The sequence below is a fragment of the Triturus cristatus genome, chromosome 7, assembly GCF_964204655.1.
Source record: "Triturus cristatus chromosome 7, aTriCri1.1, whole genome shotgun sequence".
Classification (NCBI taxonomy): Eukaryota; Metazoa; Chordata; class Amphibia; order Caudata; family Salamandridae; genus Triturus; species Triturus cristatus.
In genome coordinates, this window is record NC_140590.1 from 914,549,659 (window position 1) to 914,567,114 (window position 17,456).

The 17,456-nt window shown below is 42.5% G+C and overlaps 1 protein-coding gene across 2 annotated transcripts in view; it reads right to left on the reverse strand.

Annotated features, from left to right (window-relative positions):
- Window positions 1–17,456, reverse strand: part of SLIT3 (slit guidance ligand 3) — a 1,010,870-nt gene that overhangs the window by 310,338 nt on the left and 683,076 nt on the right. For both annotated transcript variants that reach the window (XM_085617848.1, XM_085617849.1), the window contains one exon: window positions 15,945–16,016. In XM_085617848.1, coding sequence (XP_085473974.1) covers window positions 15,945–16,016 — 72 coding nt within the window. The remainder of the gene's footprint in view (window positions 1–15,944; window positions 16,017–17,456) is intronic.

The following is a 17,456-nucleotide window of genomic DNA, read 5'->3' on the forward strand; positions in this document are numbered from 1 at the left end:
TCCACATGGCCCCCTCCATTAAAAATACTAGAGCCATGGGGAGGTCGTGATTCCCGGTGCTTAAATAAGCCCATGATGGAGGGACCGCCTGGCTCGCCTTCAATATATTAAAAAAGCCCCAAAGAGGTGGTGGTCCCCGGGGATCAAAACAGCCTTAAGAGGTGGGCCCATTGTGCCCCCCTCCTTTTTTTCTTACTCCCACCTGGGGGCTATACTGTAAAAAAGCACAAGAGACTCATCATTTTGTAACAATTGTTTTTTTAATGCTTTTTTGCCTTACTGGGATCCCAAGGGGACCCCAGGACCAGGGCTAGGGCATCAAGGAACTCCTACTCCGCCCCATTTTCTTTATTTCTAACATTTTTGGGGGGACTCAGCTGAAGTCGAGTCCCAAGATGGCTGACAACACTTCCTGCTTTAAGTGTTGGCAGCCAATAAGATCTCTGCACGAGATCGGGAGGGTTTGTGAAGGATCTGTGCCCCTATATATACGTATTTGGATTTATTTTAATAACTAAAACTACTGAATGGATTTACACGAAATCACAGAGAGGGCACTTTCCGAACCAGGAGCTACCTTTCTGCCAAATTTGGTGTAATTTCATCCAGCAGTTCGGGCTGTAGTTGTGTCTAAAGTCCTGATAACAATTAACATCGGAAGCACACTTTTTTGACACCTCCCCCCCTTTTCTCGGCCCCCACTGAAGGTTCACCCTGAAACTTACCAAGTACAACTACACCCAACTTGACACTTATTGGGGAAAACTTTGTGAAGCTTCGTAAAATGGCGCCTAAGCTACAGGCAAGTCAAAAGATGCACATCCTATGGAATCTAGGTCCTAACTAAAATTACCTACTGGCAACAACTGGTAGGTAATTATATATATATGTGTATATATATGTATGTATATATATATATATATATATATATATATATACATATATATATACATACATACATATATATACATACATACATATACATACATACATATATATATATATATATATATATATATATATATATATAATACATAGACTAGAATCTAAGTATATCCTTAGACTAGATTCTCGAAACCAAAAAGCGTCAATGTGGATTAAGAGATATAATTACATTTGTGAAAAGAGCACCACCTGGTTCTCTTCATGAGAGAAAGAGTAGCTGTTCTTTAACTGTCTCTATTTTTAGGATGATGTTAAGTTGTCTGTTTCCCTTAATTTTCAGGTAAGTCACAGGCTGGAACTCACTGGGGCTAACGACAGAAGGATCCCAAATGGGCAGTATATGTGGATTGTAAGATGCAGTATGATGTAGGGTGGCCCCCTTGGTACTTATTATCATAGCATGCTGTGTGTTTGTATTAGACAAAAAATTTAAATAGTATAATTATGGGCAATGCAGTATACCAGCGGAATACCATACATTTTGTTTCTACTAAGAATACATTGTTTATGAACTATTGATGTATTAGAATGTATTTTGAATTATAGAGGCAATAATAGAGGCATTAGGAACAATACCATTTGTTTTTTGACTAAAGAAGCATCAACTGCCTTAAATGACAGTCATTTATGCAATAGCCCACTTGGGCATGTTGTGACATTATACGTTATGATCGCAATTGCTTTAGGGTTGATGAATTAGTGAGAATTACAACATTGAAAAGTACCTTGAAGATCAATGCTTTGAATGGTTTCTGGTGTTCTAGGGTGCTCTATATAGGAGCTGCGCTCTACCTAAACTTGGGAACAACTCAGAGCTTTTTGATTTCTTTTTTGCATAATTTATGCAGCACTCTAATACTGAAGGGGTAATATACAGCACTCTGCGAGGTGAATAGCAACACCAAGACAAAGGCAGACTGTGAGGTGACTCTTGTATTGTACATATGCATGTGTGTATATATATATATATATATATTCACTGAAAAAACCATAGGTTTTAGGGACGTTATAGTTAGCTGGACTTTTCACTCGTACAAAACCATTGAAAATCCCCCGTTATAGTTAGTTCAGCTAACTATAACTCGCTCGCCCGCAATGCACTGCTGATGATCCAACAAGTGTTTCGCGCTCCACTGCGCTTCTTCAGGACTTTTATAGTCTCTTGATTTTGCTATTCTTTTTTCATCTTCTAAAGTTAGAACTTGTACTTCCACAAAAATAATTCTTATAACGATTTTAATCTCCAAGTTCTAAGTTCATCATTGTCAGTATTTCTTAATTTATTAGGTTCCCCTTGATAAGGTCTCCATTCAGGCTGGAAGCCTTCTCGTCCTTTTCTTTCTGAATCCTAGCACTAGATGAAAAAAGAAAAGAAGAAGCGCAGTGGAGCGCGAAACACGTGTTGGCTTTGTACAGACTGCGGCTATGTTTTGACTGCTTAAGAAAAATAAATAACACAAAGAAATGAACTAAGAAGATTTGATTTTTATTGATGTCTTATCTCAGTGATGGTTTTTAATAAATATATATATAATTTGTTTACATTACTTGTTTATATTTATGAGTGTATATATATATTCATGTGTTTATATATGTATTTGTTTACATTACTTGTTAAAGATATTTGTCTTTTATCAGTGTGTTCATCAGTAGAGTCACCTCGTTTAAGCAGAGCCCGGGCTATCACTGCGTTTTGTACAGTAGGGCCATCAGTAGAGTCACCTCATTAAGGCAGAGCCCGGTCTATCACTGTCTTTTGTTCAGGTGTTGTTTCTCAGAAGAACCACCTCGTGGAGTACAGAGCCTAGTCTAATACTGTTTTTCTGTCCTGGAGTTTTTCATCAAAGGAGTCACTTCGATGAGGCAGAGCCTGGTCTGTTACTGTCTTTTGTCTGGGTATTGTTAATCAGGAGAATCACCTTGCAGAGACCAGAGCCCTGTATTCCACTCTGGTTTGCCAGAATGTTGTTCATTTTTAGAGTCACCTCTTGGAGTCTAGCGCCCGGTTTATCACTGTTTTTGTCAGGGTATTGTTCATCAGTAGAGTCACCTCGTGGGGGCCAGGGCACTGTCTACAGCAGTCTTCTGTCCATGTGTTTTTCATCCGAAGAGTGACCTCGCTGAGGCTGAGCCAGGAGTGCTACCATCTGTTGTTTGCGTATTCGTCAACAATAGATTCACCTCATAAAGGCCAGCGCCTGGTCTGCCACTGTCTTTTGTCCTCGTGTTGTTTATCAGTAGGGCCACGTTGCGGAAGCGAGAGACTGGCTTGCCACTATTGTTTCCCTGAGTGTTGTTCATCAACAGAGTCACCTCACAGAGCACGTTGGTGATTCTGACATAATTTCTGAGGAAGGAGCAAAGCAACAGTTCAGCATGTGTGTCCTGCTGCCCGAGAGGATGAAGCATGATTCTCAAAAGATTGAATAATTATTGTGATAGTCATGAAAAGAATATTTGTCTAGATCCAGAAATAAAACATGGGTGATCCCATTATATATAAGGAAAGGACACAAATCTTAGGTTTTTGAACTGCACTTTGGGGCAAAATTGCCCTTCTGAATTCTGTTGGCATTTCAGATTGTCACTACCCAATGGTGGAGTGCAGTATGACGTGCGTGACAGGAGGCCTTCTTTCAGAAACACAAGATAACACTTATGTCCCCTGTTGTCCAGTGTCAGCCTCATATTCCACACCTTAAAGTCAGTGCTAACTTGGGTTTGGTGTCAGACATGTTTTCCACTCTCCAGTGGGTGTTTTCAAGCGAGTGCATCTACCTGGTTGGTAATCTGGTTACAGTGTCTGACAAATTTTAAGAAAAGTGAGAGGCAGTATCGTAGTTTTAATGTAATTTCTAGAGCAGGGGGTTCATATAGAATTCCGGACGAGACAGTATCTTCTGCGTGGCATAACACATGTAAGGAAATGATATTAACATTGCCATGACACACATGGGTAAACATTCCAAAAGCAGGGTGATGGACTGCCCCTACTTCAGGCACGGCTGTACAATATACCTGACAGCTTCTGGCATGCTGCTGCTGGTATGAGGTAAGGCAAACAGACTGTGCTGCAACACCAAGTACAATTGTGCCACGCGACGGGCTTAAGGGAAGCAAATTGTAATTCAACTGCTGACCTCAGGAAATCTCTTTTCTTCCGAATCAGCTGTACTGCAGGCCTGTGCTCATTCCATTATCTATGGTTAAAGTCTTTATTGATCTCTTGCCCTTGATTAGAACTGACAGGAATTAGTTAGCATTGATCTGCTTTCCCTTTTGTTGGAACAGCTTTATTTATGCTAAACTCGGGCGGTGATCACTTCCTTTTATAGTGAGTCTGCCCGGCGCGGTATCCGATGGCCGCTGCATGTTTGAGCAACAGGATCTCGGGATATGCAGACCATCTACTGCCTCGGTGACCATGAATGAGGTTTCTTACTGGGCTCCACTCGGCTCTGCACATTATTATAACTGTCCTGTAATAATCCCATGTTTTAGAATGTTATTTTACTGCTTTGGCCACCTCCCCTGCTTGCAATTCCAGACTTTCACCTCTAGTCCTTCTATGCAATGCTCTGTGCTTGTTATACGTGTTCTTTCAGCCCCTAGACCTAAGAATGATTTTATTTGCCCGCTTTGTGCTGATTTTTCCTTAGGAAGAGTGAAAATTAAACTATCCAGGAGAAAGACTACAATTGACAATGATGGGGATGGCAAGGACGCCATTTGGCAGTGCAAGCAAAGACGCATTAGGTTGCCTTTAAATAGCATGTGTCCCAGTTGCTATGAGATGAACAATGGCTCCATGACAACTTCTTTAGTGTGGCAACAATCCTCGCACCAGCGGTGGAAATTAATTAATGATTGGATCCCGCGCTAGGGCCTCATATTAACTGGGATGGGTATAGTCATGAAGTATTACAGCATCTGCCATTCCCAAAAACGAGGGCATCTGTATTTATTAAGTGCAGGAATGCCATTTTATTCTCATGTTCACACTGAAAGCCCCCTGGGTGGGCCCAAAAGGGTTTTCAGGAGCCTGCTGTGTCTCTGTTGGTGAACACCAAGAATGTGTAGGCATTGCTCCACCTCAAGCGGCCTTCTTCCACCACCTTACACTTCCTGGTAAGCGCAAAAGTCAACTACTGCCTGAAATCTTTCCAGTTCACGTATCAGTTCTGTTTCATCTCCGCATTCATCTAAAATTGTTGCAGAATGACCTTTTGAGCATACGTGTGCTTTGGGAGTCCTTGAGGGAAGAGCTGGGGATGCAGAACAGAAAGACAACAACCAGGTTAAAGGGCCCTTCAACAAAAGGTGTCCTGAACAGTGCGCCTCGGCTCCCTGGCAACCTTTCGGAGAAGGCATCATGGCGGCGGCCATCGAGGCAGCCGCCTTGTAGGACGCAGGAAAAGGATCAGAAATGCCCATTTCTTACGAGTGCCCTTTTATGCACAGACTCCAAATGACATTTCCAGTAGATCCTTTCAGAAAGGGTTCAACATTCTCCTTTGATAAAACGCACATCTCGGAATTCACCGTGAAAGCTTCCCTTTTGCAGTTCCATGGAGGGCTTCCTTCCCCTCGGTGGTTCTTCTTCTTTAATTACCGAGAGGGGGGTTAGTGAGGACGCGTCTCCAGGGAGCTGTACACAAAGCAATATCCGAAATGAAACTGAAGGAAGCATGGCCGCGCGGCTGCACTCAGCCCTGGCAACAGGCAGGCTGATTGATCGATTGGCGGGAACCAGACGAATATTGTGAGTCATTAATGAGGAGGAAAAAATAGCCTTCTACCTAATCAGTTAAATGAATGCTGACTTCTATTAATGTCACCCTAATAAGGGGAAGTGAAAAAAAGAGAAGGAATCGGTAATAAATCAGTGGCCACTGTCGTATAGGATCCACGCTGCCAGTTTCAGCAGGTGAGGGGCATATTTCTTCTCTGAATGTGCTTGTTTGCTGTTAAATAGGCGTGTACCGTGCTCTGCTGCTTTCGGTGTTGCTGAATGGGCTGCATGCTTCACTTTCAGTCTGGCTTGACTGAAAATCAGGATGACTGCCGCGTGGCATACGATGGGTCTGTGAATGTGGTACAATTTGCGGCTGGCAGAGGCTCAGGGTTGTCAGTGTATCACATATCCCACAAGGACCATCATGGTTCACAGGGCAATAGATGCCGTGTCCCTTCAGTCGAGGATGAGGGCTGCACTGTAAGCCGTGGTACCCGCAGGGTGTCACGCGGCTGTGCTGACCTCAACCTGTTGACAATGGGCTCTTTGAACATTTACCCTTATGCACTAATGTAAACCCTTGTGCCAAGCAAGAATAACATGTGAGTAGCTGAGCAATTTCTGCATAACAGAGAGAATTAACAATTAGAGGATGTTTATTGAGAAATTGTACAAGGCCCATTAATACCAAGACAATGATTCCAGAGACCACTGAAACCATATTTGTTTTCTTCCGGCATCGCCATTGACGCAATACGTTTATGGTTTTTTATTTTATGAGAAGCTATAATACGGGTGTATCTTAATAAATCAATCAATCAATCAGGATTTATGAAGCACGGCAAATCACCCGTGAGGGTCTCAAGGCGCTGGGTCCTCTTGATTCTATTGTTCTGCGTCTACAGCTCCCCTCTGGAATATGGGCAAAATATCCACAAGGAAAATACTGGATACATTTAAAAAAGGGGGCATTAATCACCTATGATCCCCATGGACCAGTGAAGCAAAGGCAGGCTTATGTCTACGGGGGACTTGCATATGTAACTTCCAGCACAGAAATACAGATGTATGCAGACAGCAGCAAAACGGGGCGTGGGCAGGATGTAACCTGTCTCCCTTTTTGGGCAACTATCACAGATTCATATGAGTCGACTATCATGACATAACAAGGAACAAATTATAACACAGCAATGTCACGTTGAATGCAGGACCTCCATCTTTCTTCAATGTTCAGAAGATGCCACCTATGTGAATGTCAACATACTATACTTAGAGGCAGTCAGCGACCCAAGAAATCCAATGAAAACAATGTCAAAGATCATGGAGCATGGAGATAGGTGGTTCAGTAAAACTGACAAGCTCTCTGCGTAGATTTTACAGATGTGCCTTTGAATCAGTGGGTCAGTCTAGGTGCCTCATTTTCAAAACACCGCCGCAGTAGTCATTTTGGCAGGAATGATAGGACTGTAATACAGATTGTGTGGTATACTGCACATAATATTTCTAAGTTGAGCAGCTGGGTAGGAACAGTTACTTAAGGCTAGCACATAGCTCACAGCATTAAAGGTGGTATTTTGGGGAAGGATTGTTTTTTTTTTTTTTTAAATATACCGCCAGCTATTGTGCCTTATTGCTAGTTTGCCATCTATAGGTGTGGGTAATCTCCACTTCCAGCCAGTGTGCCTGCACCTGAATCCAAGGAAAACATGTAACTCCCTCCTAGAATGAACAAAGATGTAAGAACATGGGAATACCGGGTCCATATCCACGTTTGGAGCAGATACTATATGGGTTCTGGAGATTTGGGAGGCCCATGGTGCGAGTGTGCGAGTGCTGGAGGAAGGAAAGCAGGGGGAAAGCGGAGTAGGTAAAGTGGAAGAGTTTGCTAGTCTCCCCACGCTGCAGTTAGAAGGGAGGTGGGACTGGGCTAGCAGCTGCCTTACAGCTCAACTCCATCCAGCGGTCTAGTTCAAGGGTCTCTGGGACCACGATTATCAGATTTGGAGCTTGTAGACTCAAGTCTGGGCCCAGAGACACTTGGGAAGCAAGAGTGGCTCAGAAGGTGTGTCCCCACCACGGATAGAGCTCTGAACCACTAATAAAGAGGACCATTTGGGGTTGTTGCTGCATAGAGGTGTATTCAGATTTCCCAGCTAGGGCCAACTAGTAATGTAGAGAAGTCTTCCTTCTACTCGCTACAGGAGAGCACCAAAGATAGGCTCAATGACAGAGGACAGTGAGACATAACCTTGAATAACCTTTTTCATGCAGGATTCACAGGGAGTGTAGAACAATTTGGCAAAAGGCTACAGTGCTGAACTTTTCAAAAGGAGAAAACACTGGTCAATTAACGAAGGAAGGAGGCGGTGATGTCTTATCGTGCACCTATGCCAATGTACAGGTAGAAACCTCAGTCTTAAGGAAAAGAAACAACTTCTTTAGAAAGTACAAGGCGTATCATCACAGTAACTGCCTCCATAGTGCCACTTTTTGGTTGCTGACACTTAAGGTGAGGTTGGGGAGGTGCCTGTGAAAACACTTTTGTGCAGAGGTGCTTCAAAGACTAAACAGCCATGTGCAGATATGAGGGTCACCTTCCAGAAAGTGGGCTGTGGAAAACCGTTTAAAGGTTGGATAATGCCAGAATGTCATGGGTGAATATAACATAACTTAAATGTCAACTACGAAAATATTGTGAAGATAAATATACAGGTAGGCATAGGTTTACCTTACCTAACATACATGTAGCATAATGGTTTATATATCTACAATGAATGTGGAGGAGGAGTTAAAAATATGAACTCTATATTTAGCTAAATATGCTTACATTCACTATATTTTGTTGTTGATATTTTAGCCACAATATTTTTGTAGCAAGATATTTCTGCCCTCAGTATTCTGATGAACTTTTCTCTTATCCTACCATACAACCTGAACGTTCTGGTGTAGTTCAGCTACAGGTTTTTCTCTAGCCGTTAAAGTCCAAAATTAATTGTTTCCAAACAAAAGATTTTTTCACCCACTAATGGCAGTCGTCCAATTCTTTTTTAATTAAATTTCTGCAGTTGTTTAAGATAAACATATGTAAACACCTGGAGTGCTTTAGGTAACCTTCCCCTACAAGCAGGGCTGGCTGCTCTCGTTGCTGGCTGCCTGTCAATACAGGAAGGGATATATATCTGTACCTAAATTGTTGCGCATGGGAATAGGCTTGAGGTGGCCGGTAGCACCAGAAATTTGTACTAATAGACACATGTACTAACTCCTCCCCGCTTTTGTCTCGTCCAGATCATTCTCCTACAAGTGGTGCATTACAGTAACGGCCGGACTGGGAACAGAAATCAGCCCTGGCATTTTGCCCAACCGGCCCGGGGGTGGGGAGTGGTGTGGGGGAGTGTGTGCTACTGAGAAACTGTGGTCCTGGGGGGGGGGGGGGGGGGGGAGAGGGTGGAGGGTTGCTGGTGTGAAGCACCGCTGCCGCTTTTGTTACAGCCCTGCTGCAAAACCGGCCTCCAGTAACAAAACCGGCCTGATGTGTCAAAAACTGGCCCCAACCCTTCCGGCCCACATGCAAACCGCCCAGTGCCCGCTACGGCCAGTCCAGCCCTGATGTCAATGCTGCGTGATTCACCTTTCTCTCCCTTCTTCCACGGCCCATGTACCCCCATGACGCTTCTTGCAGTCATCCCCTCTTGCATCCCTTTTGTATTCTAAGCCCTTAGAGCCTGGTATAGTAAAGGGGTTTAGCCACTGTGTGTCTAAGTAAAAATGCATTTTTTTTTGTTTTTGTTTTTTGCAGAGTTTTATATGGCGCGAACTTGACCCGAATCCAATCGGGTATCAGAGCGCTTTACAAAGCACCAGTTACGTTACATGAGGACACACATTCATTTTTTGTTAGGCACGGGGAGATTAAGTGATTTGCCCAGAATCACAGGATGTTTAGCGTCATTACCGAGACTCGAACCCAGTTCCCCCAGGTCCGAGGTCGAGCGCCCTAACCGTTAGGCATAGGGGCCTCAGTTCACTGCAGAGCAGAAACTGTTGACAACTTTGTCAGGTGGTGTTAAAACGGCAGCTCCTTAAGGGGGGTTATCTCCATTGCATCTGGCGTCAGTCCAAAACAACAATTGGGTTTAGGCCAGATTATTTCTAAACTAGCATGGTCTGATTAACATGCTGTGGAGAAAAGCTTTCTCTACTTGACAGAAAGTAATCTCTTCTAAGCAGGGATGTATTCCCTAATCTCACACTGAACTGCCTGGCCTCCAGGGGACCCATTTATTTTGATCTTTTTTCAGAGTCAAAATGGAGTAGTGGGTTCCAGATTCTAACAGACCAAGGATGCCTCCGTCAGAAAATGAAAATTTAACTTTTTAAAGCCAAGGGTAGTTTTCGATATTTGATCAGGCTCACCAAATACAGCAAAGTGCCAACTTCATCCTCACTCCCCGTTCCTCTTCAAAAACGCACTGGCCAGTATTATTTCCTGAGTATATAGGAAATATTATATTTATTGTGACATACTTAAAAGGAAATGTACAGTTTTTTGCCTAATTTCTTGTGCAATTCACAGTGTTTAGGAGTGGCCATGAACAGAGGTTGGTGTGAACGGAGGAGGCCGGATACTTGGAAATTTTTCCATTTAAGCGAAGCATACATTTTGCTGCAGGGAAGAGGTGTGGCGCCGCGGCCAGGGCGACTGACTCCGGAATCTGGGGATCACGGTTCGATCCCCGGCGCCGGCGGCAGATTAGCCCAGCACCATGTGACTCTGGGCAGTAGCTTGCTTAATCTTCCTGACAGCCCCCAGCGCCTAGAGACCCTTACGGGTGAGTGTTTGCGCTTTACACATGTGGATATTAATATTATTAGCAGACAAATTAATGCAATATTGGTAACTTGTGAGAATATTCGTATTCATAAATGTGCATACAATGAGGACACACAAGATTGATGAATGGATGACTCATGCGGTGTGTCATTCATTGGTGCAGTTGAAAAGAGGACAACAGTTCGGATACAAGGTTCATGTGCATCACTCACCTCTGCTGCAGCTGCTCCTAGGCACAGGAGCCTGGACTCGCTCATTGGTCAGAAAGGCAAAATGAATTTCTTCAGCTTAACTATAACTGAGATTTTCTCTTTAACAATATGACAGAGGCAAATGAAACTGGGGAGAAAGAGAGGCCCAGAATGTGTTTTACATTCTTTATTCCTGAAGCTTAACTAATGTTTCTTTTGGAGAGATGATGAGGAAGCAACAAAGAGGGTCCTTCCCTATTAGTGGCAACTTAGTAGAGTTGATTAGGAACCAAAGTTAGGAGATGTGTGTCCTCATGCTTACTGGTTTGACTCACACTTATTTTACCCAGGCTGCCAAAAAGTGAGTTGTGTGTATTGGAAGAAGAGCCAGGGCTTAATTTGTAAAAGAATACATGCCGGAGCCCAAAGCTCTGCTCAGAAGCCCACAGCTGGTGCTATTAAATGTTAGAAGACTGAATGTCAAAGTTGTGCGGTCTTAAAGGCACCTCATGCCGTTTTAATTCACTACCAGCCACTCCCTGCACCTTTATCTTACTCGTGCAGGTTCTAGCTTTCTTCCTTTGTGATGGTTTTTCAGTCTTTCTCTTCCTCCTTCATTAATGTTGGTGTGTTTTTCATGATGTTTTTCATTAAATTATATGATTTTTTTTAATTAAAAATGTGTTATTGCAATCATATGGCCCATATTTACATGTTGGTGGAGGCATATCTACTTGGTTTTCTACTCATTGTTATTTTGTGGTTTGTACTTGCTATAAAAGTTTTAAAAAACAAGTCAATCATAGCAAGGGCTTGCCAAGGCCAGACCTACTGGCTTTACCAATGCGTGTATATCCCAAAGAGTGTAGTGCATAGAAACAAAGAATGAATCTGAAACGAATGTGAGCGGTGAACCCACAATAGCTCTCCGTCCTCTGGGAGCAGGATGCTGCAGCCCTTTTGTGTGTGGATAAATGGAAACCATTAAAGTTTCCATCGATTTCAAATTAGTACTTTCACAAGAACAGAATTCAGATGATCATTCAGGTCTGTCTACAACACCATGAAAAGACCCTCCCTTAACCCAATCACACTTACAGTAGTCCAAAGGTAAGATTTGAAACAAGACAGCAGGAATTGGAGGCAAGGAAAACTGGGCAGAAATGTGTCGCGTGCTGCATGCAAACCAAATTCCTGCTCTCTGGAATGCGATTTAAAAGGCTTTGCCAGCACGGCAATAGAACAAGTATTTGGCAGGAGAACTGTCTTTTTTTGGGAATGGATGAAGGCAAAATTAATTGACATCTGCAGCAGCAAACAATAGACGTTCATGGTCTGGTTATTCGTGTTGTTTCCATGCTCCGAACTGTGGCATAATGGCCTACAGAGTAGATGCCTTATGGCTTACAGAGCGAATAGGGAACTCTCTCCAAACACTTGGATTTTGTATCGATTGCATTTACTAAGTAAATGACAGATAATGAAATATTAAATTACTTTTCATAATTGTATTATATTTATTTAAATTGGGCATTTTGCATAGTGCTGCAAACCACCTTGCAGCAGCCTGAGGGAACGTAATCATTTTTAACGCATACCCTACATGAATTTGTTTATAACTTCTTGCAAGTAATTTTTTGTGTTACACACATCAGTCATAGTTGTGCTTATTTCCTCAAACAGATGAGGTACTGAGCTCTCATTTGTAGGTTTCTAGAAGGGTCCTCAGTCCACAGACCTATTATACCGGGTTTGTACAGTATCTATACCCAAGCACGGAACTCTAGATGGACCCCCTGAAAGGATTTATAGAGATATCTCATAGCGTTGTTTTTCCCATTAGCTCTCAATCTGGATACCCACAGCAGAATAATAACCTTTGTTTGCACTATAAATGGGCTCATTTACTTAATGAGATAATAGTATGTCAGTGAAAAAGCAATAATTTTCTTAATATCTCTAACTGGCTTTGGAATTTGACCCCATTGATTGCAATGTATTGCTCAATCACTTGAGAACATGTGCAAGTCTCATTTGAGATGCCACAGGGGCTACCGTTGTCCACACCTACATGGTCCCATAAACCAGCACCTTGGAGGCCCATCATCTTGGCAATCGCAGGAGACTAGATTCAAGATCTTGTTCCTAGGTCCAATTGATTCTTCTCCTTTACAGTTTACTTGACCAGATGCAAATAAATCTATAGATAAAAGTGAACTTCAAAGAAGCATACACAACGTTCCACACTCTAAATTTGAAGAGGCCACGAGTCTTGTTCACTCTTCTTCCCATCTCATCTCAAGAGGTTCTAGATGACTAAGAAGCAGAAGCTTCTATCATCTAAAAGCGTGGAAGTGTAATAACCAATAGTTCCCATCGAGGTCACTCTCTGGAGCAACCTCAGCTCTCTGGAACTGTTTAACAATCGACTTGAAGACCCAAATAAATGCACTGTATTTTCTTAACAACATAAAATCTAATCCTTCAATAAACGTCTAACTGTTTATTCTCAGCTGCTTAATGAAATCCTTTCAAAGCTTTATCAGTAACCTTTGTTGACTATTCTGAATAAACTAACACCCTCAGGGATCATAGAAAGCTCTCTTTACTACTACGACTACTACTACTACTATTACTAATAATAATAATAAGTAACGATAATATCATCCACATCAGAGAACACTTTTCTAGTTACATCAAATGAGTGCACTTCCCCACTCCTTATGAGTAAACATTATTCAGATCTGTACTTTTAACATAATTACTGCCCTTTGGGCACTTTACGTGACCAATCAACTTACTGACGAGTCTTCTATTAAACATTTTATTTATTTATTATGAGTTTTATATAGCACTAACCAGACCCGCAGGTATCGGAGCGCTTTACAACAAGAATCACTCGTACAATAGATTAAGCAATTTAGTATATAAAAAAATGTCACTCGTAAAGTAAGATATCGCAGTAGAATATACCATATGACAGTTATCGCGGTAGAACTGTACAGGGAACATATGATGCCCCGCTGAGGTAGTCGTAGAGAAATCAATGACTCACGGATGGGTTCGACCAGTGAGAGGTGGGCAGGAGGTAGTTATGCAGAGAGTGAGTTAGCGGTCATTGAAGACAAATTGTCTGTGTGCTACTATGGTTTGTCTTCGGCGACTGGCTTGTAGCTATCCGTGCTTCAACATTGTTGAAGGCCTACCTAAAAACTATGCAGTCTATAGTCTGACTCCTTCAGACGAGTTTATATGGGTGTCTTGTCAAGGAAGTGGAACTGTGTCTATTAGGAGCTCATTAAAAAGAATTGTGGAGCGAAATATATAAATTCTGGTGTCAATTTATAAAATGTTCTGGTAAAACGTATATAGTCATTTTCCATAAGCTTATCTTTAAATGGAATTTCTTTGCGCTTATTTCCTCAGCAAACAAGATGTCATTTGTTTTAAATCAGACAACATATTTAATTCCTACATTCTTGGGACTTCATCAAGGCAGTAAGTAGTTAGGTTATGAAATTACTCTCATCATGATGTTTTTAGTACACTTCTTTGGTAGAGGTCACAGATCAGATATAAAATGGTTCAAATTGAAGCACCAAGAATATATAACTGCCTAACAGGTTTTTTTCTAACTCTATCGCTTTCATGTGTAGGAGGCTGCCATCACAACTTCACTGAAACTTGTCTTGGCAAGTTTTATTATGTTTCACTTTAAGGTGCTCCATTACTAAATATTTCCAAAACCTTTACGCAGTTGATACAATCCATTACTTCTTTTATACTGTGGAAGAAAGTGGAAAACCTTCTCGAACAAAACAGAACAGATGTCCTGTTTGCCATATCACAAGGGCCATAGTCTATAATGCACTTGTAATTCAACAGACAGGACATCTGCCACATTTGTGACGGAGTATCCCGTTTTCCAAACTCTAAATAAGGCCCAATGTATTTCTACCAAACTCCTAGATTGCTCACAATGTGCTGTATTAAATCCAATTCCAGTGTTATGTGATTATGTCTCAGGTGGCCCATCATTGTGGGTGTGAGGGTCTGGCCCTCGACGTCCTTTTTCAAAGGATGATGAGTGTTTGTCAGGTTAAAGAAAAGGTCAGCCTGACAGATACTAACTATATCAGGGTCAGGTAGCCAGGCGCTTTACAAGCGGTATGTGCAGGCACCTGTCAGCCTGCTCCAAGTTTGGCTGGGCGGAAGATTCCACTGCCCTGGGGTACTGACATCATCATTGCAACAAAGCCCTGTGGGGATCCTCCCCCTCATGATGAGGGGGCATCACTGATAGAGTCAGCCCTGGGCACTTTAGGTTTAGACCCTGAAGTATCCTGAGATGAATGCCTGTCAGTGAAGCCTCACATCACCCTTTCCTAAATCATTATAGATTGGGTGCGATCAGCGAGTCTCACAGACCACACTTCACTCTGTGATGAGTTAGGGAAGATCCTCCTCTCATTGGCTAACCCTACACAAGGTTATCCAAAAAGAGGAGGTGGGGGGAATCTTCCATTTCCTGCTTTCCCTCACAAAGCCTCTAGATCCTCATGGGCTTCTGTGCGTCACCCTCCTGCCACCCGCTGGTCCTTTCATTACCCGCCGCCTGGTAAATGCCTTATTTACTGTTTGGTTGCATTTGTGAAGATATGAATGAATGTGTATTTGCACATGTGCTGTGAATGGGTGAAGTGTGTTTGTTTGAGCAGGTGAGTGTGTGTGTGTTTGTGAATGGATGGGTGTGCACATGTGTGTTTGTAAATGGATGGGTGAGTATGTGTGTGTGCTTGTGAATAGATGAGTGTGAGTGTGTGTGCTGGTGGAAGAGAGTGTGTGCATGTGTGCTCGCCCTACTACTTCATCAATATACCAACCACTACAGGATTATGCTAATTTTATCTTCAGATAACTACATTTGGGAGACTTTTCCAAATGGATTCCAATTTGATCTTGCATCACTCTTTAGAACTACTTACTGGGGAATAAATGTGCTGTGCAGAAGATCTTGCTAGAAAGGCAAATCATTTAAAATGTTTGGTGACAGGAATGGAAGGCAATGTAAGTGGTAAAGAAAGCAGGAAATCCAGGACTAAGCATGTCTCAAGTAATCAATAGATCGGGGGAGGGGAACAGATGGTACTGGTCACATGTACTTTGTAGTTCAGTGATTCTGCATTAAGGGAACAGATCCCAAGTTTGTGCTGCCAAGAGCCATTCATTCAGTACTTACAGGGTGCGAATCTTCGGCATGTGGTTGAAACTGGTGAGGGGGATGCGGCTGATGTTGTTGTTGTTGAGTGTGCTGGAAAGAAAAGCAGAAGGAGATCAGCCAATGAATCATTTACACTCTTTGACCAACATGCAGTATTTATGGGAACAAACTAATTGACGCTTCAGAAACAAAAGTCGGCTCTCACAACAGGAGGACATGCTGGCAAATATCTCAGGAACTATTTGTGAATTGTCAGGAGAGATCTCCTTCATGTTAATGGAACCCATCCCGCGGACAAATAAAACGCATTATTAGCTGGCGTGTGCGGCTCAGAGCGTGATGCATGGGCAGCAGCCACTGGAGGATTCTCTTTTATTCAATGAAATGAAGGAACACGCTGGTCCTTGTAGCCTTGTCAGTACTCCAAGTCTGCCGTACGGATACACTCAGTCTCTCTCCTTCCACTTGCCAAGCGGCTTCTTGTGCCCTGACGAGACACCTGTGTGGCTCCTCACACTACTCTGGCAAGCTGTCCAAGTCAATGTTCATTCCAGGGGCTCTCTGCGTTCTCTCTATCCTTATTTAAAGTTATTTTTGCTCCAAAGGTTAAACAGTGATAAAACGGTGAAAATGGAAATCGCTTTCTCCATTCGCCATTAATTTGATTGGAATGTGGGCCTACGTTCAATTCTCATAAAAAACTTGTCTCAATTCATTAATGTGGACAGTGAAATGTATGCTCTTTGTATTTTTCACTTAGAAGAAGTAGTTAGAAAATCCTGTAAAGGTAAACCTCTAGGGGCTTAATATAGCACAGAGTAGTGGAAAATCCTGATTTTTGTGAGAACTGTTCAATTCAGAAGAAAATCCACCAGTGAAATTTCTTGCACCTTAACATGTCTATGGAAATTCTACTAAAGGTTTAGACTCTACGGTTAACAGATTCATATATTTGTACATAAGTATTTAATTTATAGTGCACACAGGATAGAATAAAATCTCAATCACAAACATCACAGCTGCATTTACTACAATTGCACAGAAACCCACCCTCCTAATCAGGGAGACAGACATGGCTGTAACATTTCTCGTCCTCCTCCCCTGTGCAATAGGATGGCTGTACACTGAATTAGCCCAATCACCACTCTAATTTCTGATCCTCATTGACTACTCATTTCTGATCCTGCGCTGTCCATACTGGGCCTCTGTGGCTAGTGCTATCCAATTAGATGCCTTCTCTTAGTCCAGGAAAGCTTGGTGGTGTCACACTAAATCACATCTAGAATGATTCGAACACAAGAAAATGAGTACGTCTGATGATATGCATAGATCATACACATCAGGAGGGGAGGGCAGTGAGATGAAGGATTCCCATTCCTGTTGGGTCCGCTAAGAACCGTGAGCCAGGGAGGCTCCTTACGCATTACAAATTGGCGTTTCCTGAAGAGCTCTGGGAGGCATTAGGAAGAGGACAAGCCAGGTTTGGAGAAGGATGCTACCCACATTCAATACTTGTGTAACTAGAGAAGA